This window comes from Doryrhamphus excisus, linkage group LG1 (assembly GCF_037039965.1).
Source record: "Doryrhamphus excisus strain RoL-2023G ecotype Guam linkage group LG1, RoL_Dexc_Guam_v1.1, whole genome shotgun sequence".
Classification (NCBI taxonomy): Eukaryota; Metazoa; Chordata; class Actinopteri; order Syngnathiformes; family Syngnathidae; genus Doryrhamphus; species Doryrhamphus excisus.
Genome location: NC_136357.1, coordinates 13981506 through 14004489, shown reverse-complemented (window position 1 = coordinate 14004489; position 22984 = coordinate 13981506). Strand labels below are relative to the sequence as shown.

At 40.7% G+C, this 22984-nt stretch overlaps 1 protein-coding gene across 1 annotated transcript in view; it reads right to left on the bottom strand.

The window, feature by feature from the left end:
• The window catches only part of LOC131131573 (solute carrier family 23 member 1), a 73048-nt gene that overhangs the window by 21321 nt on the left and 28743 nt on the right, over window positions 1–22984 (bottom strand). The window contains exons 4-8 of the mRNA XM_058076395.2: window positions 20287–20470; window positions 17877–18058; window positions 10468–10585; window positions 8114–8270; window positions 2867–3120 (exon numbers count right to left, since the gene is read on the bottom strand). Of these exons, the coding sequence (XP_057932378.1) occupies window positions 2867–3120; window positions 8114–8270; window positions 10468–10585; window positions 17877–18058; window positions 20287–20470 (895 nt within the window). The remainder of the gene's footprint in view (window positions 1–2866; window positions 3121–8113; window positions 8271–10467; window positions 10586–17876; window positions 18059–20286; window positions 20471–22984) is intronic.

Sequence of the window (22984 nt, the reverse complement as noted above, 5' to 3'; positions counted from 1 at the left end):
TTGTACACCTCCACAAGGCTGGAAAGGGCTACGGAGCAATTACCAAGCAGCTTGGTGAAAAAAGGTCCACTGTTGGAGCTATCATTAGAAAATGGAAGAAGCTAAACATGACGGTCAATCTCAATCGGAGTGGAGCCCCATGCAAGATATCACCTCGTGGGGTCTCAATGATTCTAAGAAAGGTGAGGAATCAGCCCAGAACTACACGACAGGACTTGGTCAATGACCTGAAAAGAGCTGGGACCACCGTTTCCAAGGTTACTGTAGGTAATACACTAAGACGTCATGATGTGAAATCATGCATGGCACGAAAGGTTCCCCTACTTAAACCAGCACATGTCAAGGCCCGTCTTAAGTTTGCATATGACCATTTGGATGATACAGAGGAGTCATGGGAGAAAGTTTTATGGTCAGATGAGACCAAAATAGAACTTTTTGGTCATAATTCCAATAAGCGTGTTTGGAGGAAGAAGAATGAAGAGTACAATCCGAAGAACACCATCCCTACTGTGAAGCATGGGGGTGGTAGCATCATGCTTTGGGGGTGTTTTTCTGCACATGGGACAGGACGAGTGCACTGCATTAAAGAGAGGATGACTGGGGCCGTGTATTGTGAGATTTTGGGGAACAACCTCCTTCCCTCTGTCAGAGCATTGAAGATGGGTCGTGGCTGGGTCTTCCAACACGACAACGACCCGAAGCACACAGCCAGGAAAACCAAGGAGTGGCTCCGTAAGAAGCATATCAAGGTTCTAGCATGGCCCAGCCAGTCTCCAGACCTGAACCCAATCGAAAATCTTTGGAGGGAGCTCAAACTCCGTGTTTCTCAGCGACAGCCCAGAAACCTGACTGATCTAGAGAAGATCTGTGTGGAGGAGTGGGCCAAGATCCCTCCTGCAGTGTGTGCAAACCTGGTGAAAAACTACAGGAAACCTTTGACCTCTGTAATAGCAAACAAAGGCTACTGTACCAAATATTAACATTCATTTTCTCAGGTGTTCAAATACTTATTAGCAGCTGTATCACACAAATAAATTGTTAAAAAATCATGCATTGTGATTTCTGGATTTTTCTTTTTAGTTTATCTCTCTCACAGTGGACATGCACCTACGATGAAAATTTCAGACCCCTCCATGATTTCTAAGTGGGAGAAATAGCAAAATAGCAGGGTGTTCAAATACTTATTTTCTTCACTGTACGTATAATATATGAAGCTGTTGGAGCCACTGTTGATCGGATGTCTGCACATCTTACAGCATCGGATTCCAATGCACTTTTCACTTTCCTTGATGTGCTGAGATCAGAAAACGCATAACCACAAAAGGTCATAACACAAAACATTATAACGCGAGGACTCTCTGGACAGCTAACATTATTTGGACACTTAGAGTCGCCATTAGCATTTATGCTTCAGTTGAAACTCCAACACCTACTAAGTTCTCTTTGTACTGTATGTGTTACAGTAATGCAGAGCAATATGAGTGACCTTATAAATGCTGATATGACAGTGATGCCCATTTGTGGAGGAAGCTGCTAACACCCTGACAACTGAAGCTACATCCTGCACCTTTGAGAAGCATGGCAGGTAAAAACATGTGACCCTTGCGTGTCCCTCACAAAGACTTTAAGAGCTCTCAACAGTCGACTTGAGTAGTTTCAACAAGTTGGCACTAAAACAAAGATACAGCATTTCCAAGAACTGTAAACTGCCAGAGGGGAAAGTATTTGAAGTGAAGAGGTGTTACCTATCAACAACACCATCATATCATATATAAGCTGGCAGCAAGTAATAGATACTGGATCGGGTTTAATTTGATGCATCCCATTCTGTTCAAAGGCATTCAGGGTAGCTGAGTTCAACCTACCCATTCATTATCGATACTGCTCAGTTTTTCCCCGATTATGTTACCATTATATTACAGTTTTATATATTATTATTATATATTACAGTACGACAGTGTACTAAATTAACTGTTGAGAAACAACACCTATATACCTACATTACGCATGCATGTTTGCATGTTTGTGTGTTGCCCTGTCAATCAGAGGACTGACACACAGTCTTATTAATCTGAATTGTCTTTTAAGCCAGTAGTTAACCAAATCTTGGGCCTAAAGCCCCACCTATAGGGCCGCAAAAAACTTTTGCACCAGAGGGACACAAGGACTGCGTAGTAAATTCAACTGTATGTTATCCATGAGATGCTCAGTTACAGTGCAGCTGCCGGCCAGATGGTGGCGGTAATGTGTCAGTCAGTTGTTTAACAATCTCACGGAATATCAGAAGAAGACATTCAACTACAACTCGCAATGGAGACGTTTTTAAAACAAAAAAATGAAGACAAAAGTGGTGCCAGTCCCCCCCTAAAAGACTATATTTTTACATTAGTGCAATCCTGACATTTGTAAATGAAGGAAGCGGGGCAGAGCCATGAGTATTTTATCACTACCTTTTTTATTGATTTTTTATTCTGACTCTTTTTTGTTAAACGTTAAGTCTAAATATTGACCTTTTTTATTAATAAGCCTGACTTAAGCCTTTACATTTTTTCTTGATTGATTTGTTCCATGAATTATTAGCAAAAGTTAAGATTTCATAAAAATCTTTGTGATGATAACATTTCATCATGTCATTATTCATTAAACATTATTCAGGTTTTAGCTTGTTAGCTTGCTGAACTGTGAGAAGATTTATTATTGAAAATAAATTCATAAAATCAATTAAATCTATACAGTGTTAATATTTAATGGGCCCCGGGCCACTCTGCACTGAAAAAATCGTGCCTCAACGTCAAAAAGGTTAAGAACCCTTGCTTTAAGCGATGTCGTGTCATCCACTACAGTTATGGTGTCATCTGTGACGTACCTTGGTGATACCGAGTGCAGCGATGTTCTGGCTGTAGGAGGTGGTTCCATTCCCAGTCCCCCACAGGCCCGCAAGGATGCAACCAATGCCCTCCACAGCGATGCCTCGGTTGAGGGCATGGGTGGGCGGAGGTGGAGCGCCCGACAGTCGAGCGCAGGCGTAGTAGTCACCAATGGACTCCATGGTTGATGCCAGGACGCCTGCCATCATGCCCAACACAGATGACACGCTCACGGTGGGCAAACCCCACTGACCTGTAAGGGGCGTGCACAGGAGACATTTAGACATGGCATCATCACCTTCAGTTTTGCTGGAGACGAGAAAACTTTCAGACTAGAGCTAACCTAGCTAGTATTATTGGGCGGGGGTTGTGCCCCACCTAGTCTTTGAGCATGAACTGATGAAGCCTGCCCGGATGAGAGTCAAAACGTCTTCTGAGGGAATCTGATCAGTCCAGTTGCGATTGATTAAATGCCCTGAGAGTATAGTACAGTACTTACTTACTAATGTACATTTACCAGGTACGCTCCTGCTAAATATTTTTTATAGCCTGGTGTATATATAAACATAAATATTCATTTTTTTAGACTGCGGCACAGCGGTGGATGAGTGGTAAGCTCGCAGACCTCACAGCTAGGAAACCAGGGTTCAATTCCACCCTCAGCCATCTCTGTGTGGAGTGTGCATGTTCTCCCCGTGCATGCGTAGGTTTTCTCCCACATTCCAAAAACATGCTAGGTTAATTGGTGACTCCAAATTGTCCATAGGTATGAATGTGAGTGTGAATGGTTGTTTGTCTATATATGCCCTGTGATTGGCTGGCGACCAGTCTAGGGTGTACCCCGCCTCTCGCCCGAAGACAGCTGGGATAGGCTCCAGCACCCCACGCGACCCTCGTGAGGAAAAGCGGTAGAAAATGAATGAATTCATTTTTTTAGACAGATACTTGTGTTGATTCTGTCCACTTTGTGTCTGTGAAACGTAAATGTCAGCATTGTGGAATGCATTCATTCATTCATTTTCTATTGTCGTAATAATGCATAGGTTTGATTGTTGTGGTTTCATTTTCAAAACCTGTTTTTTTTATCATGTTTGCATGAAAGGCACAATCGTATTAAGTACTATCATCGAAACACCAATGATGGATGCCCACCTGACCATCCCAAAGAAGCTTGAAACCCACCCATGACATGGACATACATCACCACAGCTTCATGATGACTGTTGCATACATTCATGCCTAAGGTATCTACAGTATGTCCATTAGGAGATTAAGCCACCTAGTTCTAAAAGAGAACGAGAGTGTGAAGTCACATGAGGTTCTTGATTCAACACATCCTATAAAGATGTTGCGATTCTGGAGAACTGAAAATGAACAAGGCAGTTCACCTATGTGCTAATGACTGTCTTGTTACTTGAATAATTGATGTGAGTGTCACTCAGAGAGGGTGATGACAAATCATGATGATGTACAGCTGAGCGTCAGTAAACAACATCTGCCACATTAAAGTCAACATTATGCTATTTGATGTTTTATGCAAACATCTGGACACAGATGAGTCATTCTGTTGCACCACGATGAAACAGACAATGCTCATCTTTACGTAGCGACATGACAAAGCTTTTCGGGTGAATTCAGGGGCGGGGTTAGGGGGGGGTTGTTTGTGTTGGGAGGGGGCTCAAAAGTGATGGATGCATTGAGGTTGCGCCGTCTTGATTTATGTGACTTGTCAGATTGGTTTCCATGTGTCCTCCTCTGTGTTCACATGCACTTAACTCCATATTCATTATCTTGTCATCTTGACTGTTCATTGGCCTGGTCGGATTTCTGTCAGGCCCGTCATTTATCTCTCTAATCCCTTCCAAGATCTCGCACAGTGATTCCTTTTTGTTTCATGCTAAATGGTTTCCTCATGGTGACCTTTTGGACTGCTTCTGGAGTATGTCCACTGCATTGGTTTGGATACAAAACATCTACCTTTACAGCCTCAAGCTGCTACTTCCTCATTTGTTTACTGATGTCATATACACAGGCTGAGAAGTATAGCAAAAGGCTATTGTCTGGGCCCATGTGTTGCAGTCAAATCACTCAAAATGGTGAGTGTGCAGTGCTGAACACTGACCATTCTCAGTACTATGCACGTGCGGGGGGTCGGGGGGTAACTTGTCAATCCCAGCCAGAGGAGCAACCCGTGAAGGTGGAAAGTAGTGAACAGTAGAAGAAGAAGACAAAGACAGTTCATATGGCACACACGCATATACATGTACACATACAGTGCATCCGGAAAGTATTCACAGCGCTTCACTTTTTCTACATTTTGTCATGTTACAGCCTCATTCCAAATTGTATTAAATTAATCTCTTACCTCAAAATTCTACACAAAATACTCCATTATGACAATGTGAAAAAGTTTTTTTTTGACTTTTTTTGAATTTATTAAAAATAGAAAACAAAAAAATCACATTTACATAAGTATTCACAGCCTTTGCCATGAAGCTCAAAATTGAGCTCAGGTGCATCTTTTTTCCACTGATCATCCTTGAGATCTTTCTACAGCTTAATTTGAGTCCATCTGCAGTAAATTCAGTTGATTGGACATGATTTGGAAATATAATAACTGTCTATATAAGGTCCCACAGTTGACTGTGCATGTCAGAGCACAAACACCAAGCATGAAGTCAAAAGAACTGTCTGTAGACCTGCGAGACAGGATTGTCTTGCGGCACAAATCTGGGGAAGGATACAGAAAAATTTCTGCTGCTTTGAAGGTCCCAATGAGCACAGAGGCCTCCATTATTCGTAAATGGAAGACGTTTGGAACCACCAGGACTCTTCCTAGAGCTGGCCGGCCTTCTAAACTGAGCGATCAGGGAAGAAGGGCCTTAGTCAGGGAGGTGACCAAGGCCCCGATGGTCACTCTGTCAGAGCTCCAGCGTTCCTCTGTGGAGAGAGGAGAGCCTTCCAGAAGGACAACCATCTCTGCAGCGATCCACCAATCAGGCCTGTATGATAGAGTGGCCAGACGAAAGCCATCAGACCAGAGAATTTTGTTTCTCATGGTCTGAGAGTCATTCAGGTGCTTTTTGGCAAATTCCAGACGGGCTGCCATGTTCCTTTTACTAAGGAGTGGCTTTTCGGAAAACAAGCAGTTTCTGCGCACAATGTGAACAATGTCACATTGTCACATGTCAGTGGCTCTGAATCTCAAAGCCAAACACCCGCACCCTGTTCAGCAGAGGACCTAAATTCGCCTTTGAGTGACCTGAAAGCGGCTTTGAGTTTTGGCCCCCTCTGCAACTGTGTGTGACACCCCACACCGTGCGTGTGCATGTGGTCAAATTTTGCTGCACGTTCGTAGTCACAGCGACTGCCTTCGTTACTCATTGTCAAAAAAAAACAAGATGGAGTTTAGGTTATGGTGAGGACAGCAATACATTCTTGTGGTTTACATCAAGTCAACAGTGGATTATATTGCATTTTTCCAACACGCTTCTTGGAAGCATGTGTCTGTACCAACATATATAATATGTGTGTGTGTGTGTGTGTGCAGGCAGAAAGGGTTCATTTTAGGATTTAATTTTTCTTATGTATAATAACCTGTGAAGTGCTCTGTGTCACAACTTGCTTGTATGAAAGGTTCTATACAGATAGAGTTTGATTGATATGTCATCTTTGTGACAGCTCTCTTAGATGATTGCTTAAACCGTGCTTACCAAGCCATAACATTCGGTGACAGTCGAAACATGCCGTAAAAAAATATGGGAATATGAAAATAAGGAGACAAAATTCTGCTATTTGAGCGACTGGAAAAGCATGTATTTAATTTTTTGGATAACGAAGATATTAGATATATAGTTTTTCTCTGCCAAAATTAAAAATTAGAAAATGTTAAGCCAGTTAAATAAATAAACCAGTAAGATTTGGTGGACAGTATTAACGAGCAGGTGAAATGAACAACCTGACCAAAGTCATTTGTGGAAAAGGCACAGCAGAAACAATGGTGAAATAAGAAAAAAGGGGTATTTAGATTGGATACAATCTAAGAATCTCTGTGTGGAGCTTGCATGTTCTCCTCGTTCGTTCATACTTGTCCTATTTGCTTGCTACGCCACCACAATGTGACACACACAGTGACATAGCGCGATACGGTATCTATTGGTGAAGAGCGTGATGTCACGTTCCGGCTTGAGAGCTTTACGGTTCGACCCCAGGATGCAGAGATGACGACCCAATTGCAGGTAAAAATATATTGGACTAGCATGACCAACTCCAACATGGCAATGACTCGACAAAGAAAAGAGCGAAAAGAACTAAAAACAGAACAGAGCAACACAGGAAGTTCATACAAAATAAGGGTATGAACTAGGAACAGAAGCAAAGAAGGAACTAAAACAGCTGTCACGAGGGGGTAACGCCCACATCGTGACACGTGGACTAAAGCAACAGCTTATGTTGTGTTGCATGGGAGATTTCTGCCCACAATGTAGGATACCAGGTACAGCATGACAGCACTGTGAGGGCCGATATAATGACCCAGGCAGAGTGGTGGTCTACAGAAGAAGTGGTCCTATTATTAAACTTACTTACTGAGTGCTAAATCAGAGCAACTGGATTTTTAACTTCTTGTTTCACTTCTCATCCAGGTCCCAAGTTTTATTATTATTTTATTATTATGTGTTATTTTGCACTACCTCAAATTCAAATGGCACTTTAAAGTATTTTCATTAAAGGGACTGTTTGAAACTGCCTCAAAAGCGCCAGTGCTTAGCAAAGGCTCCTGCACATGTGTGTTACCTGCGACATATCTTACATTATCCAAGCAGGAAGAGGCCATGATATAATGCATGCAACTGGTTGAAAAGTAATCGGCTTCTCTGCATCCACTTAATTGTCCAATTTAATTTAAAATATAAATAAATACATTTTAACAAACTGTCTTCAACACAATAGTAATAGTAATTTATTAGTATAACCAACCAGCGGTTAGAGCGGCACTTCCCATGTGAGCTCCCTGTGATGGGAGAACTACTCTTGTTGCTATCGCCTACGTAAAAACGTGAACTTCACTACTGTACGCCGCATATATGTCTGAATGGTGGTGTTGCGTTTTCTTCTGATTCTTCTTAACCTGATTTTATACGATCTTCAGAATACAGCGGATCGGAACCCAATCCCGATCATGAAGATCGGTTCAGGAGATCTCTATAACCCTTTGAGAACCACCAATTGAAGAGGTATTTGGGCACCTGGGTACGGGATGTGGAACCATGGCGAGGTGGTGATGGCGTCCGTGTTGATGTCAGTCCTGGCAGAGAAGCCGTAATCAGCCGCCTTTGATGGCAGCACATCAAAGATGGTCAGCAGGTAGCAGAACAGCCAGCCGCCACACATCCCAAACAATGCCTGGAATTTGTAAGCAGATTGTGAGAGTCTGTGAATGAAAGGAGCTGGAGAACATCAATAATATCAGATGCAGACAGCGTGAAAGCAAAATTAGCCCTTTAAATATTTCATCTGGACTTCCTGGCTTTAGCCTTTGACCTGATTGACCTGTTTATCTGTAGGATGAGAGGAAGATCAAGCAGACCAGGTCGTCTACTTTAATGCTCCATGTTAAGCAGTGTAATGTGGACACTGCTGGGGCATGTGCTGAACCTCTCTTTCATTGCTACTGAATGAAGCTTCATTCCGTCATGCCAGGGCATCCTTTATCATTTGTGTATTTGATGACGGAAAGCACAAAGTGGTGGGAGGCTACTACATTTTGCACTGAAAATAAGATCCAATTGTTTTTTTAGGCTTTTCTGCTCTTCTCAAATGTGATTCATTGTGCCAGAATGTGTCAATCAGCCAGGCTCAAACATTTATGCCTGGAGCACCAGTGACTCAAGGTGCTTTAGTCGCTTAGGTAAGCTCCAGCAGTCAGCTTGATGTTAATGCCATTTAGATGAAGGACCTCAAAGCGTGTGTTTGTGCATACCACAACCTACGGGCGGCAACTGTTCTTTTTGAGAGTCACGCTTCAAGTGTTGAACAAGTTGGGCCAGCATCCTTTTGCAACAAATGATTGCTCAACAATAAGGCAGCATGCCAGCCAAGAGAAGAAAAAATGGATTATATTACATTCATTCATTTTCTACCGCTTATCCTCACAAAGGGTTGTGGCTGGAGCCTATACCAGCTATCTTCGGGCGAGAGGCGGGGTACACCCTGGACTGGTTGCCAGCCAATCACAAGGCACATATACGTAGACAAACAACCATTCACACTCACATTCATACCTATGGACAATTTGGAGTCGGCAGTTAACCTAGCATGTTTTTGGAATGCACGAGGAGAACATGCAAACTCGACACAGAGATGGCCGAGGGTGGAATTGAACTCGGGTCTGTGAGCTGTGAGGCCTGCGGCCGATTATAATACGGCGACATACAAAAATACAAAACACACAATAAATTGATTATATTATTTAAAATTGTACATTAGTAAATAAAAACAGATTACCATTAATAGATTTAATTTAAAACATGTATTTATGTTAACTTAATAAATGCATTAATTAAAAGGTTTAATCACAATCAATTAATAAACACTAAATAATTGTTTTTTTTAAATCAATAAAAACAAAAAAGCAGAAAAAAATAAAGTAATTGAGATCATTGAGATCATTCCAGATCAGTCTGGAAAAGGTTCTAAAGACATTGATAAAGCATTGGGACTCCACCAAACCACAATGAGATCCATCATTCACAAATGAGAGGTCACAAAAGACCTCGAACAAGATCCAAAAAAACTGCAGACCTCACTTGCCTCAGTTAAGGTCACGTTCCAAAACCCTGAGCAAAAAGGTTCAAATTTGCCAGAAAACATCTTGATGATCCCCAAGACCTTTGAAAAATATGAGACAAAATCTTCACCTTTTGGAAGGCGTTATATCTAAACGTAACGCCGCATTTTAGAAAAAGAATATCATACCAACAGTAAAATATAGTGGCGGTAGTATGATGGTCTGAAGGACCAAAATCCTGAAGGAGAATGTCCGGCCATCTCTTTGTGCAGCAGGACAATGATCCAAAACTAAAAAAAGAAAAACCAAAAGAAGACTCTGTGGCCAAGTCAAAGTCCTGACCTGAATCCAACTGAGATGCTGTGGCATGACCTTGAAAAGGCAGTTCCTGCTGGAAAACCCTCAGAATTATAACAATTCTGCAAAATGAGTCGGCCAAAATCCTTCCACTGCGCTGGAAGAGACACATTGGAAGTTACCACAAACGCTTCATCGCAGTTGTTGCTGTTACGTTATTAGGATTAGGGGGCAATCCCTGTTTCACACAGGGCCATGTAGGTTTGAATGAAAAGATTCATTTAAAATTTTTATTTTATGTTTAGCTGTGTTATTAGTGACTAATATTTAAATTCGTTTGATGCTCTGAAGCATTTAAGTGTGCCAAAAATGCAAAGAAATAACAAATCCGGAAGGGGCTTTTTCATGCCACTGCATATGTATTGTATTTATTAAATTCAATACATCCATTTTCTACCTACCGAGTGTATCATGTGGACAGAGGGCAAGGAGCTCTTTGCAAAGATAGCAACTCACCGAAAACAGCTTGAAGAGAGGATAATGGAACACCTTCCACTTCTTGTCCTTGTAGGCGATGAGGGGGACGTCCACCTTGCTGAGGTACTGTGAGAACAGCAGGATGAGACACACCGTGCTGTGGAGAAGACACCACGTACACTGTCATTCTGCAAGCCAGGAGCTACTGTTAGCACAGCTGAACTTGAGCTTTTAGACTGTCATCACAGAATCACACAAACTATACATGTATATATATAAATATTCGGGATGTTCCAATCAGGGTTTTATGGAGAGATAATGCACACCTCTGTAGTGGCTGCATCAAACACTATTGTAATTGTTTCGTACACCATCTTTTACACCATCGACTACATCGTTTTTAATCGTATCTTAACCCATGCATCTAGATGCCTATGAAATTGTTTACCACAAAGAGATTTACATCTCTGCTTATTATAGATAAAAGCTCATATCTGTGATTAATTATGAGTTAACTATGAAGCAAATGTGATGAATTGCAATGTATTATTTTAATCGACTACAGACCTTCATTCATTCATTTTCTACCGCTTTTTCCTCACGAGGGTCACTGGGGTGCTGGAGCCTATCCCAGCTGTCTTCGGGTGAGAGGCGGGGTACACCCTGGACTGGTCGCCAGCCAATCACAATCACAATCACAGGGCACATATAGACAAACAACCATTCACACTCACATTCATACCTATGGACAATTTGGAGTGGCCAGTTAACCTAGCATGTTTTTGGAATGTGGGAGGAAACCGGAGTACCCGGAGAAAACCCACGCATGCACGGGGAGAACATGCAAACTCCACACAGAGATGGCCGAGGGTGGGAATTGAACCCTGGTCTCCTAGCTGTGAGGTCTGCGCGCTAACCACTAGACCGCCGTGCCGCCGACTACAGACCTAATTTCATTTATTTTTTAAATTGGCTTGATATAGAAAACATTTACAGGCGTGAAGAAAGTCACTTGTGGAAAAGGCACAGCAGCAACAATGGTGAGCTAAGAAAAAAAAAAAGTGGCCTGTCGCGCATGCAAAAATGGTCACTATATTTATGAATGTGAACATACGTACATGCATTTTCCATTACTTGTCAACAATGTTTTGGACTTGTTAATTGTGACCATGTGGACATCAGCATCATGCCACTACAATTTCTTACCTGTTCTCTACATTTGTGCTGGCTGTCCCTTCAAGACAGGAAAAACATTACTTATTACTCATCCATAAGGACTCCTTCAGAACAGTATCTTGGTTATCAAGCCCTGCACTTTGTGAAAAACATTTTTATCACCACATCTGCCATAAAAGGTGCACTAATGTTCCAATACCATTACAACGCCAGTACTAAAGAATAAAGACCTTTTTCCAGGTCGTTGTACACCTAACCAACATCATATTTTTATTCAGCTGGAAGTGGTGCAGGGAATTGTTCCAAACATCACCCAAACTGCTGTGGAAACATCAGCTGTCCTAAAGATGAAGATTAATTTAATCCTTCAACACAAGGTAGCAAAATTAAATACATTTAAAAAAGCCATTCCAATGCCCAGATAAATTCCGGACTTTAAATTGTCTTCAAAATTGCCAAACCATCCAAGTTTTGTTAACTAAACTCTGCAGTATTATCTCCTGGGATAGAAGTGTCTCCTCAAACAAAAACAGATGGACACTTTTGAACCACAAAATTGTAATTTTCCCATTTGGTGCCAAATTATTTATTATTAAACCAGCTACCGCAGTTTATCTGTAGATAAACAGTAGACTTCTACACCACTATGTACATCTGTGTAATACTTGCTTTTATAGTCAGTATAGTTACTCCAATATTACTGCAATATCTGATCAACCTCCATGTGCAATATTAAGGGCTCTAAATGCAATATACAAAGTTCTATGTGAAGTATTTCCATAATGTCTCATATTAACTCACTCGCAAGATCTCAGTGTATAGACTGGTCATATATCTCATCTCGTTTCATATTATCTACATATTGTATTGTATATAACTCTGTTGATTTTGTTAATACTTGGGTTGTTTATATTGTTTATTATTCTATATTGTGTATTTTGTACTGCTTGATGATGATGCCTTTATTCGTCCCACAGTGGGGAAATTTGCTTAACTGATTCTGTACTCTTGCTGCTGTGCAATGCAAATTTCCCCACTGAGGGGCGAATAAAGGCTTATCTTATCTTATCTTATCTTATCACAGGGTTGGGCAATATGAACCGATATGGACCAAAAACCCATATCCCGATATAAAGTATTTAGGTTGAATATCGATATACGATATATATTCCAATATTTTTTTCCACAAAGTGAGTTTAGACAAAATCAAAGCCAAATAGCAATGTTAAGAAAATAAATACCTAACAACTATTTTTTTAAATAACTAAATAACTATTTTTAAAGCTTAATGCAATATGCACATAAAAAAATTAAATCGTATCTAAAAATAGCCGCTAAAATAAAGTGAAAAATAACAAACATTCTAACACTACAATTCATATAACTCCTGACAGGCAGTTTATTGGTCTTATTACTGAGATTAGGTTGTTAGTGCTTTGGCTTTTATTCTACCATTTCATTGAATTCTTTTATTTATGTTAATTATATATTTAGTGAATTTGGAGTTAATTTAAGTTCAATTCACAATTCAATTCAAAAGTCAACTTAGGTCATAGTCGTACTTAATAGTAATCCTACAAAAGTCGAAAGTAATCTGAGGTCCTCCTGTAAACAATTTATTGATTTCTCGCATGGTTGATCAAAGACATTGAGTCAGACGCCCTTGGTTGGTCTTGACAGTAGATTTGCCCAGTCTACCAAAAGGGTCCTCGAAGCGGATGTAGATATTGTTGAGAGTGAGAGACCAGGAAACAATGTGACAAACAAACGCTTCTTGTTAACTGTTGGCGCAAACATGTTAGAAAGAGCTGGAAATGCCGGAGGAAAGAGGACAATACACCACATTTGGCCTGCACACAGAGCATCCACAAGCGACAACCATTAATTGATGTATGGTCAACATTAACCGTCTGCAGCTGCCACACATTGCCATCAGACCTCTGTGACTAAACTCGTTTTTCCTGACAAATCCCTCATCACGAGACGGACCTGCGCATTAAACAAACATAAATCCCGTGGTGGGTGAGCGGATGAAGATGTATCTTCTTTTTCTCCCAGCGTAGGACTTCTATCCATCTGCTCTCCAGACTCTCTTCCACTGAAATCTGACTGAGGCCTGTTTCAAGGCTGCTGATGATAATGCAAAGTGTCGCTATAAAGGAGACAATCTGCAGCACATCCTTGAAACGTTTGCTTCAGCATAAAGACTGACAACAGTAGACGTCTTGCATAGGCAAGCTGCTCAAGTAAAAATGCAGAATGCCTTGAAAACAGAATTCTAATGCATTGGAAGACACACTTTAGTATTATTATTTATGGGTTGAGGTAAATGTATTTGATGTACAGTGGTACCACAGTAACATCCACCCCGGTTTTCCAGCTAACAAAAAAAAAGAAACATTTGCCCTGGCTTGAGTTCACGCATCCAAAAAAACGTCCAGCAACCACTTACTCATACAACAAAAAGACAATGTTACTAAATGTTTTACTTATAACAGACATCATGTTAAACAAACGTTTGGATCCATACTGCTTTATCATGATAGTTAAACTTTCCCCTTCAATTTGGAATGAAATGAATATGCAGACTTAAACCATAGACATCCTGAGTGGATAAAAGAGTGAAGCTCAAATTAAGTCCATTCAAATGAAATGGATTGAAATGGAAGGATGCCAACATCAGAGTAGAATTAAGCATATGTAGGATGATAACTTGTCTATTTATTAGCGCTTATGTCAAACTTTATACGCATGTCACCATGCAAAATACACATTTTTCACTTGGAATTACTATACAATTAATTAACCATTGAATTATGTTCATATTTCACATTAATTAACATCATATGGTTTATGTTTTTCAAGTGTGCAGGTTTTTTCACACCCTGCCAACAAAAGCTACAACAAATTTTGGTGTTGTTTCATGCAATGAAATCAATTAGTAAAGGCGGAGCTACTTATCCAGAAGTCCTCGGGAGCATTTTTGAGTATGACCAATCACAGCAGAGTGGGTGGAGGGGGGCGGGGGTAGAGTAAATTAAACAGATCGTTTGGGTTGGCAGCAGGAAGTCCATTGAAATACCACATAAATAGGTGCAGAATCTGGAAGATCTCGAAAGCTTTCTATGCGAGTGATCTTGTGTAGCTGCTGATTAGGAGTTCACAAGTCATTGCTAGTGCCGAAATGTGCATAGTAGGTCCCTTTCAAGAATTGCTGGATTGTTACGCTAGTGTAGACAATGTTTCACGGATAATGAAATAAAACACAAGTCGAGTACTTCGCGCCGCCCACTGGTAAAATGTGGACGGTGACAATACCATGCTGTTGCATCAGGAGTGCAAATATCTCTCGTCAGGTAATAACTGGACCTAAACAGTGGTGCTGATTGTCACATAATCTGAACAAGTTCATGTTCAAGTTCTTCATTTACAAATACGTACATGGTTTTAACTGATTCATGCACAACGCTGTTGTCCAATGTCTCATTTCACTTTCACATTTCACTTGCCTTTTCTTTGACAGACTGAAATCAGAATGTGTGCCAAATGTGGCCCGCAGGACACTATTTTGAGGCCCCCGCCTTGATATGAAAGTTTAATGTTAGTGCAGCCTGCGCAAGTTTGATATGGATGCTGTATGGTATCATGTACCCAGAAAAAAATATTACGTTTGATTAATGTTCATGTTAAAGGTTAAATAACTGTTAATAGTTATCCCCCCTATCCGTGTGGAAGTGGTAAGTTTTTGGCTATTTAAGTTTAAAGGAAATAACTTGAAGGCTACCATTTAGGTCGCTAGCTGTCTAGTTTGCGAGTTAGCATGTGTCTCAAGGTGCGCAATATGTTGTAAATAAAAAAGTATAAATGTGACTATAGTCGTGTTTTGTCATGTCTACTGGGCTCTAATAATGCTTTGTTAATTTTAATCTGAAAAAAATAACTTGTCTACCCACCAACTATATGTGGTTTCTTAAGTTTTTATTATTTGCTGTTTTATTATTATTATATTTATTTATTTATTATTGATTGATTGATTTCCTTTATTCTTGATTTGTTTATTTATTTTTCATCTTATTTTGTGTAGAAAAATAAAAAGTAAGTTATTTGAGAACAGTGGAATGTTTTATCAGAGCTTTTATTGTAGAAAATTGGAACCAAACCGAAGTTTTTTTTATTTTTTTGTTTTTAATAAATGCGTTTTTTGTTTTTTTTTGGAAAACCTGATGCGGCCCAGTCTCACCCAGACCCGAGCTCCAGTGGCCCCCAAGTAAATTGAGACCCCTGCTGTAAAGGGTTTTTGTTCGTAAAAAAAAAAAATGAAAAAACATCTTAGTCCATATAAATTGAAGCAGCTGTAACAATGAAATTTTTGGACTGTACTGGCGCTCTCCTGAGATTTGCAGGCCACCAAATCCAGTAATCACTCCTTCAGAAAGGCCCCTATTTGCTTCTACTGCAGTGCTCCGGGTTGCAGTGGAAGGTTTGGATTACAACTACACAATATCACTTCCTGTCGGCAGTGAGCCATCCCGCTGCGAGTGAAGCAGCCCCAGGGCTAAGGGATAACTATCCCTGTGAGGGGAGGTATGTATGTGTGTGTGCGGGCTGGAGGGGGTCCTTATTAGCTGGAGATGGCGGCAGATAATAACAGACTTTGTTTGGCTGGAACAAGCAGACAGCAGCAGCTGAATAACGCGAGGGGCTAATGTGGAACAACAATTAAGTGGAACAATGATGGATATTACTGCTTTGCTAAATAACATGCGCAAAACTGTCATTTCGCATCAACACTAAATTACTTGGCTGTGGGAACGAGTTGTTCACAAGTCGTGTCTTGCATCAGAAACATAATGCACACTTTAAGCTTCAAGCACAGGGAGTAAAGCTGTGATGCTGAAAAGCTGCATTGTTACAGCCACCCTCCCGGAGGCCAGAGTATGGTTTGATCCACACTTGTTGCTCTCTTTAAACCGCTGAGCCAAGAAGGACTTTGTAGAGTAATGTGTAAATGAAGATGTGTTTGCTCTTTTCATTGCTTGCATCACTTTTGTAACGTCTTACACTGTCATACGTGAATAAGGAAGTAACACGCTGAACCAATAAAGGAACATAAAAGCAGAAATACGTGACAATTGTTTTTTTTTTATTTGCTGTATGACAGGAGTCTCCTACTGTTTTTAATGGACCTAGTACTGCTAAAATTTCTCATCATTCAGACTTGAGTGGTTTATATTATATTTACTGAGACGCATCACGTCTCGCTGTCCTCTTTATCCAGGTTTCTTCATTTGTATCCTTCATTCATTCATTCATTTTCTATCGCTTATCCTCACAGGGCACATATAGACAAACAACCATTCACACTCACATTCATACCTATGGACAATTTGGAGTCGCCAATTAACCTAATGCTAAGAGTCCACTGGTTCCAGTTCGCGCCAATGCAATTTGCTATGGCACCTAGTGTCGCCAATAAGGTGCCTAGTGGCGTGCAGTGGCTCAAACTGCCTCCCAACTGGCTCGTGGTAGTCCGTAACGATGGCAAAAATTTACTTTGACGGCAAGGAAATTTCAAAATGTTTAAAATCTTTGTTGCACCAGTTGCATCAAGCAATCGGCGCAAAATGTCCACCAAGTGGAACCAAATATCGCAAACAATCTGCCTACTGGAATCCACTGGAATGTAATGGTGCCAAGTTGCGCCAATGATGCTAGGAGTCCATTGGGCCGGCACCAGTTGGTGCCTGTTGGTGCCAAAGATTATGTGATCGGTGCGTAGTGGCTCGCTGTGGCGCCGAATAACGGCAGCGGACATTGCGTGTGAATGCTGAAAAGATCATGCGAAACTCAAACTCTTTGAAAAGGTGTGAAAATCAAAATTTAAAAGGAAACACAACAGCCGTTTGGAAACGGGAGCTGGACTGAAATGCTGTGGAAATATGCTAAAACGTAGAATGAAAGTCAGAGCAAAGTGGTAGTTTGAGCTCAAATCGGGGATTGAACCAACCATCTCTGAGTCTGGACCCAAATATCATTCCAGCTGTTCTATACAACTTTTACGACTTTGCCACAATTGGGGTAGAAGTAGGGTATGCCAAATAAGTCTAGTGTGATCTCCAATAATGCTTTTTAAAATTATGTGTTAATATTATGTGTATGTTGTGTATTGGGTTTTTTGTCATAAGTACATAAGTAAATGTGTTCTGTGTGGTTCCTGTGCATTCGGTCATTACAGTTCCTTGTGCAACAAACTGAGGCAAAGTTAAACTCACAGAGCAGCAATCCCCCAGTGACCGCCTGACTTCTTGCCAGCCTCGATGAACAGGGACAGGCCGATGAGGCTGATGGTGGGGGCAATGGCCAGGGGTCCGATGTATTTCAGCACAAAGCCCACCAGCCCAGTCAAGCCCAGCATGATCTGAACCAACGACGACACCAAAATGGCTCCTTGGATCTGTGAAGGGAAAGCACAAAGATCCAGCATCAACAGACATGCAGGTTGGAAATATTTATTTTAAGTTCAACAACCGGGCGGCACGGCGGTCGAGTGGTTAGCGTGCAGACCTCACAGTTGGGAGACCAGGGTTCCATTCCACCCTCGGCCATCTCTGCGTGGAGTTTGCATGTTCTCCCTGTGCATGCGTGGGTTTTCTCCGGGTACTCCGGTTTCCTCCCACATTCCAAAAACATGCTAGGTTAATTGGTGACTCCAAATTGTCCATAGGTATCAATGTGAGTGTGAATGGTTGTTTGTCTATATGTGCCCTGTGATTGGCTGGCGACCAGTCCAGGGTGTATACCACCTCTCGCCCAAAGACAGCTGGGATAGGCTCCGGCGCCCCCCCGCGACCCTCGTGAGGAAAAGGCGGTGGAAAATGAATGAATGAATGAAGTTCAACAACCACAAAATCAGGTACATCCTAATAATCCAACAAAAGGTCTGCACCAAAGATAATCAAGACTCACTTGATTGAGGCATTTAGTGAACACTATATTCTTTGTTGCAGTTTGCAACATTCAAAAAGGTAGTTCTCAGTAGGATGCAGCCGCAAGACAGCCACAAACAAGTCAGGACAATTTCTGTGTATGAAATTATCTTCAGGCATTTTCCATATGGAGACGATCCAAGACCAAGTTCAGGAATTACACAAAACCATACAAAAACAATGATTTGTTGAATTAATACATCGCTGACAGTGCCAATTTAAAGTGAGCAATATTATTTTGGTAAAGCATGACAGCATTATATTGCAAGTAGTGTTTTAGTGTCTGAAATGTCACCCACATCACAGCCCATCAATCTATCAACATAGGAATGTGCCATTTGAGGCCTACTACCTTTACAACTACACTTTTACAGCTACAACACATAAAAAGAGAAAAAAATGTTAATGTGGAAGTTACGGGCCTCCGCCGAGCACCTTCAAAAGGTGCGGTCGCTCTCACGGGGGGAGGATTTCTTGTGCAACACTTTGCTGACAGCGACCAGATATATGGCCGCAAAATACCTGAAGTGCTCGGTTAAGTTAGACCAAATTCCCAAATGCTGATTCATTCACCTCCAAAACCTCTATTTATCTTTTTGGGGATTTGTGTATTTAGGCATTTCCATTCAAACCAGGAAGTTGGACATTTTAGACCTCTGACACGGGCAAAAGGGGAAATGGAAGGAGTACTTTGAGTTGGGAGTTTCTACACTTGGGGAAAATCAATCTGCCAAAAATGGAGCCTGCCTTCAGCTAATGCAGTATGCGGTTAATGCTAATGTAAACAATGGCAGCAGATACACTTAAATTGCATACTGTAGTGTCCTTTCTGCATGGCAGCTTGTTTCTCCATATGAAGTGATAAAGATAAGTACAGTTGTCCCTCGTTTATCGCTGTTAATTGGTTCTTAACTGTGATAAGTACATTTCTGCAAGTAGGATTTAATTATAAAAGTATAAACCAATATAGTAGGTATAATCAGAGGAAATAAGACATTCATTCATTCATTCATTCATTCATTCATTCATTCATTCATTCATTCATTCATTCATTCATTTTCTACCGCTTATCCTGGAGCTGGAGCCTATCCCAGCTGTCTTGGACTGGTCGCCAGCCAATCACAGGGCACATTCATACCTATGGACAATTTGGAGTCATCAATTAACCTAGCATGTTTTTGGAATGTGGGAGGAAACCGGAGTACCCGGAGAAAACCCACGCATGCACGGGGAGAACATGCAAACTCCACACAGAGATGGCCGTGGGTGGAATTGAACCCTGGTCTCCTAGCTGTGAGGTCTGCGCGCTAACAACTCGACCGCCATGCAGCCGAAATAAGAAATATGAAACATTCATTCATTCATTTTCTACCGCTTTTCCTCACGAGGGTCGCGGGGGTGCTGGAGCCTATCCAAGCTGTCTTTGGGCGAGAGTCGGGGTACACCCTGGACTGGTCGCCAGCCAATCACAGGGCACATATAGACATATGAAACATAAATAAGATAAACATATGTAAATAGTCTCAATTACTGCTATCTACTGACACCGAATGGTCAAGGTAGAATACAGTACTACATTCACAATCCGGATGGTTCTTCTGCCTTGTATTTGTATTTTAAAACCTGTGAAACTTTAATTAACTCCTTTTCTAGTTTGACACGTGGTTTTACAAAACCATTCAGTGAGAGCACTTACCTCACGCATTCGAGACATCCACACCTCGTCACTGTTTTCCATCTGCAGTGGGCTGGTGCCATTCTGCAGGTGCATGGACAACATGGCGGGCCCTTGAGGGACCGGACACTGCCACTTGGGTAGAGACAGAATGGCAATGGTGGGTGTGATGAAGCTGAAGGTCCCACCCTGGAGGATTGGAAGCCTAAAACAAGGGTCAATAAATTGTTGGGTTTAAAGGTTAGAGGTTACTGGACCAGGAATTGGGTTTGACCTGGATGTGTCCTGAGGAAGGAGCTGTAACATTTAATGAAGGGTGTAACTCACTGGTTGGAATTCTCAGAAAAAGAAAACATTGTCCTATACTATTGCTGTCCAGTGAAAATGTGTATGTGACTTTTATAAAACCTTTTTAAATATTAAACTGTTATATTAAACAACATGTTATTTGATAAATTTAGGATGAGAAACAATGGAAACAGGTGTCCGTAAAATCTGGACATATAATACACAAATTGTCACATCCCGTGTCAGGAGATCTTGCAAGATTAAAATGTGGCAATATTGTTTATTTGGAAAAAAGCTGTCTTGCGGGAACAGGTCATCCCGAAGTTTATCAGACTGTGAACTATGACATCGCTACCTGGAATTATAATACACGTAATATGGAAGCGGCAAATTTGATGAAAGTTACTTGAGATTTAACAGAACAAAAGACGATCATTGCTTCAAAGACTTCAATCTAAACATGAGATACCAGCGTCTATTTCACTACTTCCTGATACCTGCAAGCATCATGGGAAGTGGAGTTATTTTTGCTTAAACATGAAACTACGCCTCTGTAATCTATTTTGCACGTGTCTTTTCAGTAGTACACATTAACAATGATGATTAGTATCAGCTACAACTGCTGTCAATGTTTTAACTCTTTAGGTTTTGTGAAAAATGCATTATGTTTAGTCGTGCATGCAAAGATATAAAACATTTCAAAATGCACCTGCATTGTTCTGTGAATCAACTAAATGAAAAAAGTATGTTTATCTACTCCTATATTATGCCATCGCAGTTTTTTTCAAGTAAAATCACAAATATTAAAACTTGCTGATATAGTTAATTTTTGAACAGCTAAAATAATGCATAAAGCTAACAATAACCTGTTACCTAAAAATGTCATCCAATACTTCTCTAGGGGGAAAAACATGATTTCAGTGAGGAACTAAACTTACAACACTTATATGTTAGGACAACGTTAAAAAGCCATAGCATTTCAGTATGTGAAATCAAACTATGGAACGGATTGAGTAAGGAACTCAAACAATGCACAAGGATGAGCCGATTCAAGAAACAATACAAGCAGTCAATTTTTGCAAAATACAAGGATTTGTTATTATACATCACTATTTTGATGGTTATATCTACGATCATTATTTATTATGGTTGTAAAAAAAAATCCCCATTATCTCACTACATGATTACATAACCTTACACTTCTTTATGTGTAAAGAAAAAAAAAAACATCATACCTGGAATAATGGTAGTGACAAATATAACAGTAACAACTACTAAAACTAACAGATATGAATAGGATTTAATAAGCTTTGCTCCTTCCTACTCCTTTTGGATATGTTGAACTGTGATTTGGTTGATGTATTCCATTTGTAACCTGATGCATGTTCAAATAAAATTAAACCATTACCATTGCCATGTTAAAATATCGACTCGCTGGGGGAACCCCATATCATGTATTATGTATATAATTCATTATATATATATGTGATATGAGAAAAGGTTGAATTTAATTAGTAAAATTAATAATTCAGAAATAGTTATATAAATCAAATTTAATAGTAAAAGTAATGAATTAACTTAAATAGAAGATTATTATTTATGTCTTCTTCTTTCTCTTTGGGCTTTTCCCTTCTGGAGTTGCCACAGCAAATCAATCTCCTCCATCCAACCCTGTCTTCTGCATCTGTCTCTCTCACACCAACTATTCTCATGTCCTCCTTCACTACATCCATAAACCTCCTCTTTGGTCTTCCTCTACGCCTCCTACCTGGCAGCATACTTCTACCAATATATTCACTATCTCTCCTTGTCCAAACCATCTCAGTCTGGCCTCTCTGACTTTATCTCTAAGGCCTCTAACGTGTAATGTCCCTCTGATATACTCCTTCCTGATCCTATTCATCCTGGTCACTCCCAATGAGTACCCCAGTATCCTTGGACATGTCCAAACCATCTCAGTCTGGCCTCTCCGACTTTATCTCCAAGGCCTCTAACATGTAATGTCCCTCTGATATACTCCTTCCTGATCCTATCCATCCTGGTCACTCCCAATGAGAACCCCAGTATCCTTGGACATGTCCAAACCATCTCAGTCTGGCCTCTCCGACTTTATCTCCAAGGCCTCTAATGTGTAATGTCCCTCTGATATACTCGTTACTGATCCTATCCATCCTGGTCACTCCCAATGAGAACCCCAGCATCCTCATCTCTGCTACCTCCAGTTCTTCTTCCTGTCTTTTCCCCTGTGTCTAGCCGAAACAACATGGCTGGTCTTGACAGTTTTTTGACAGGTATGACAGTTTTATATACCTTTCCTTTCATTTTAGCTGAAACTCTTCTATCAGACATCACGCCTGACACTTTCTCCACCCGCTCCATCCTGCCTGCACACGCTTCTTCACCTCCTTTTCACAATATCCATGACAAATAA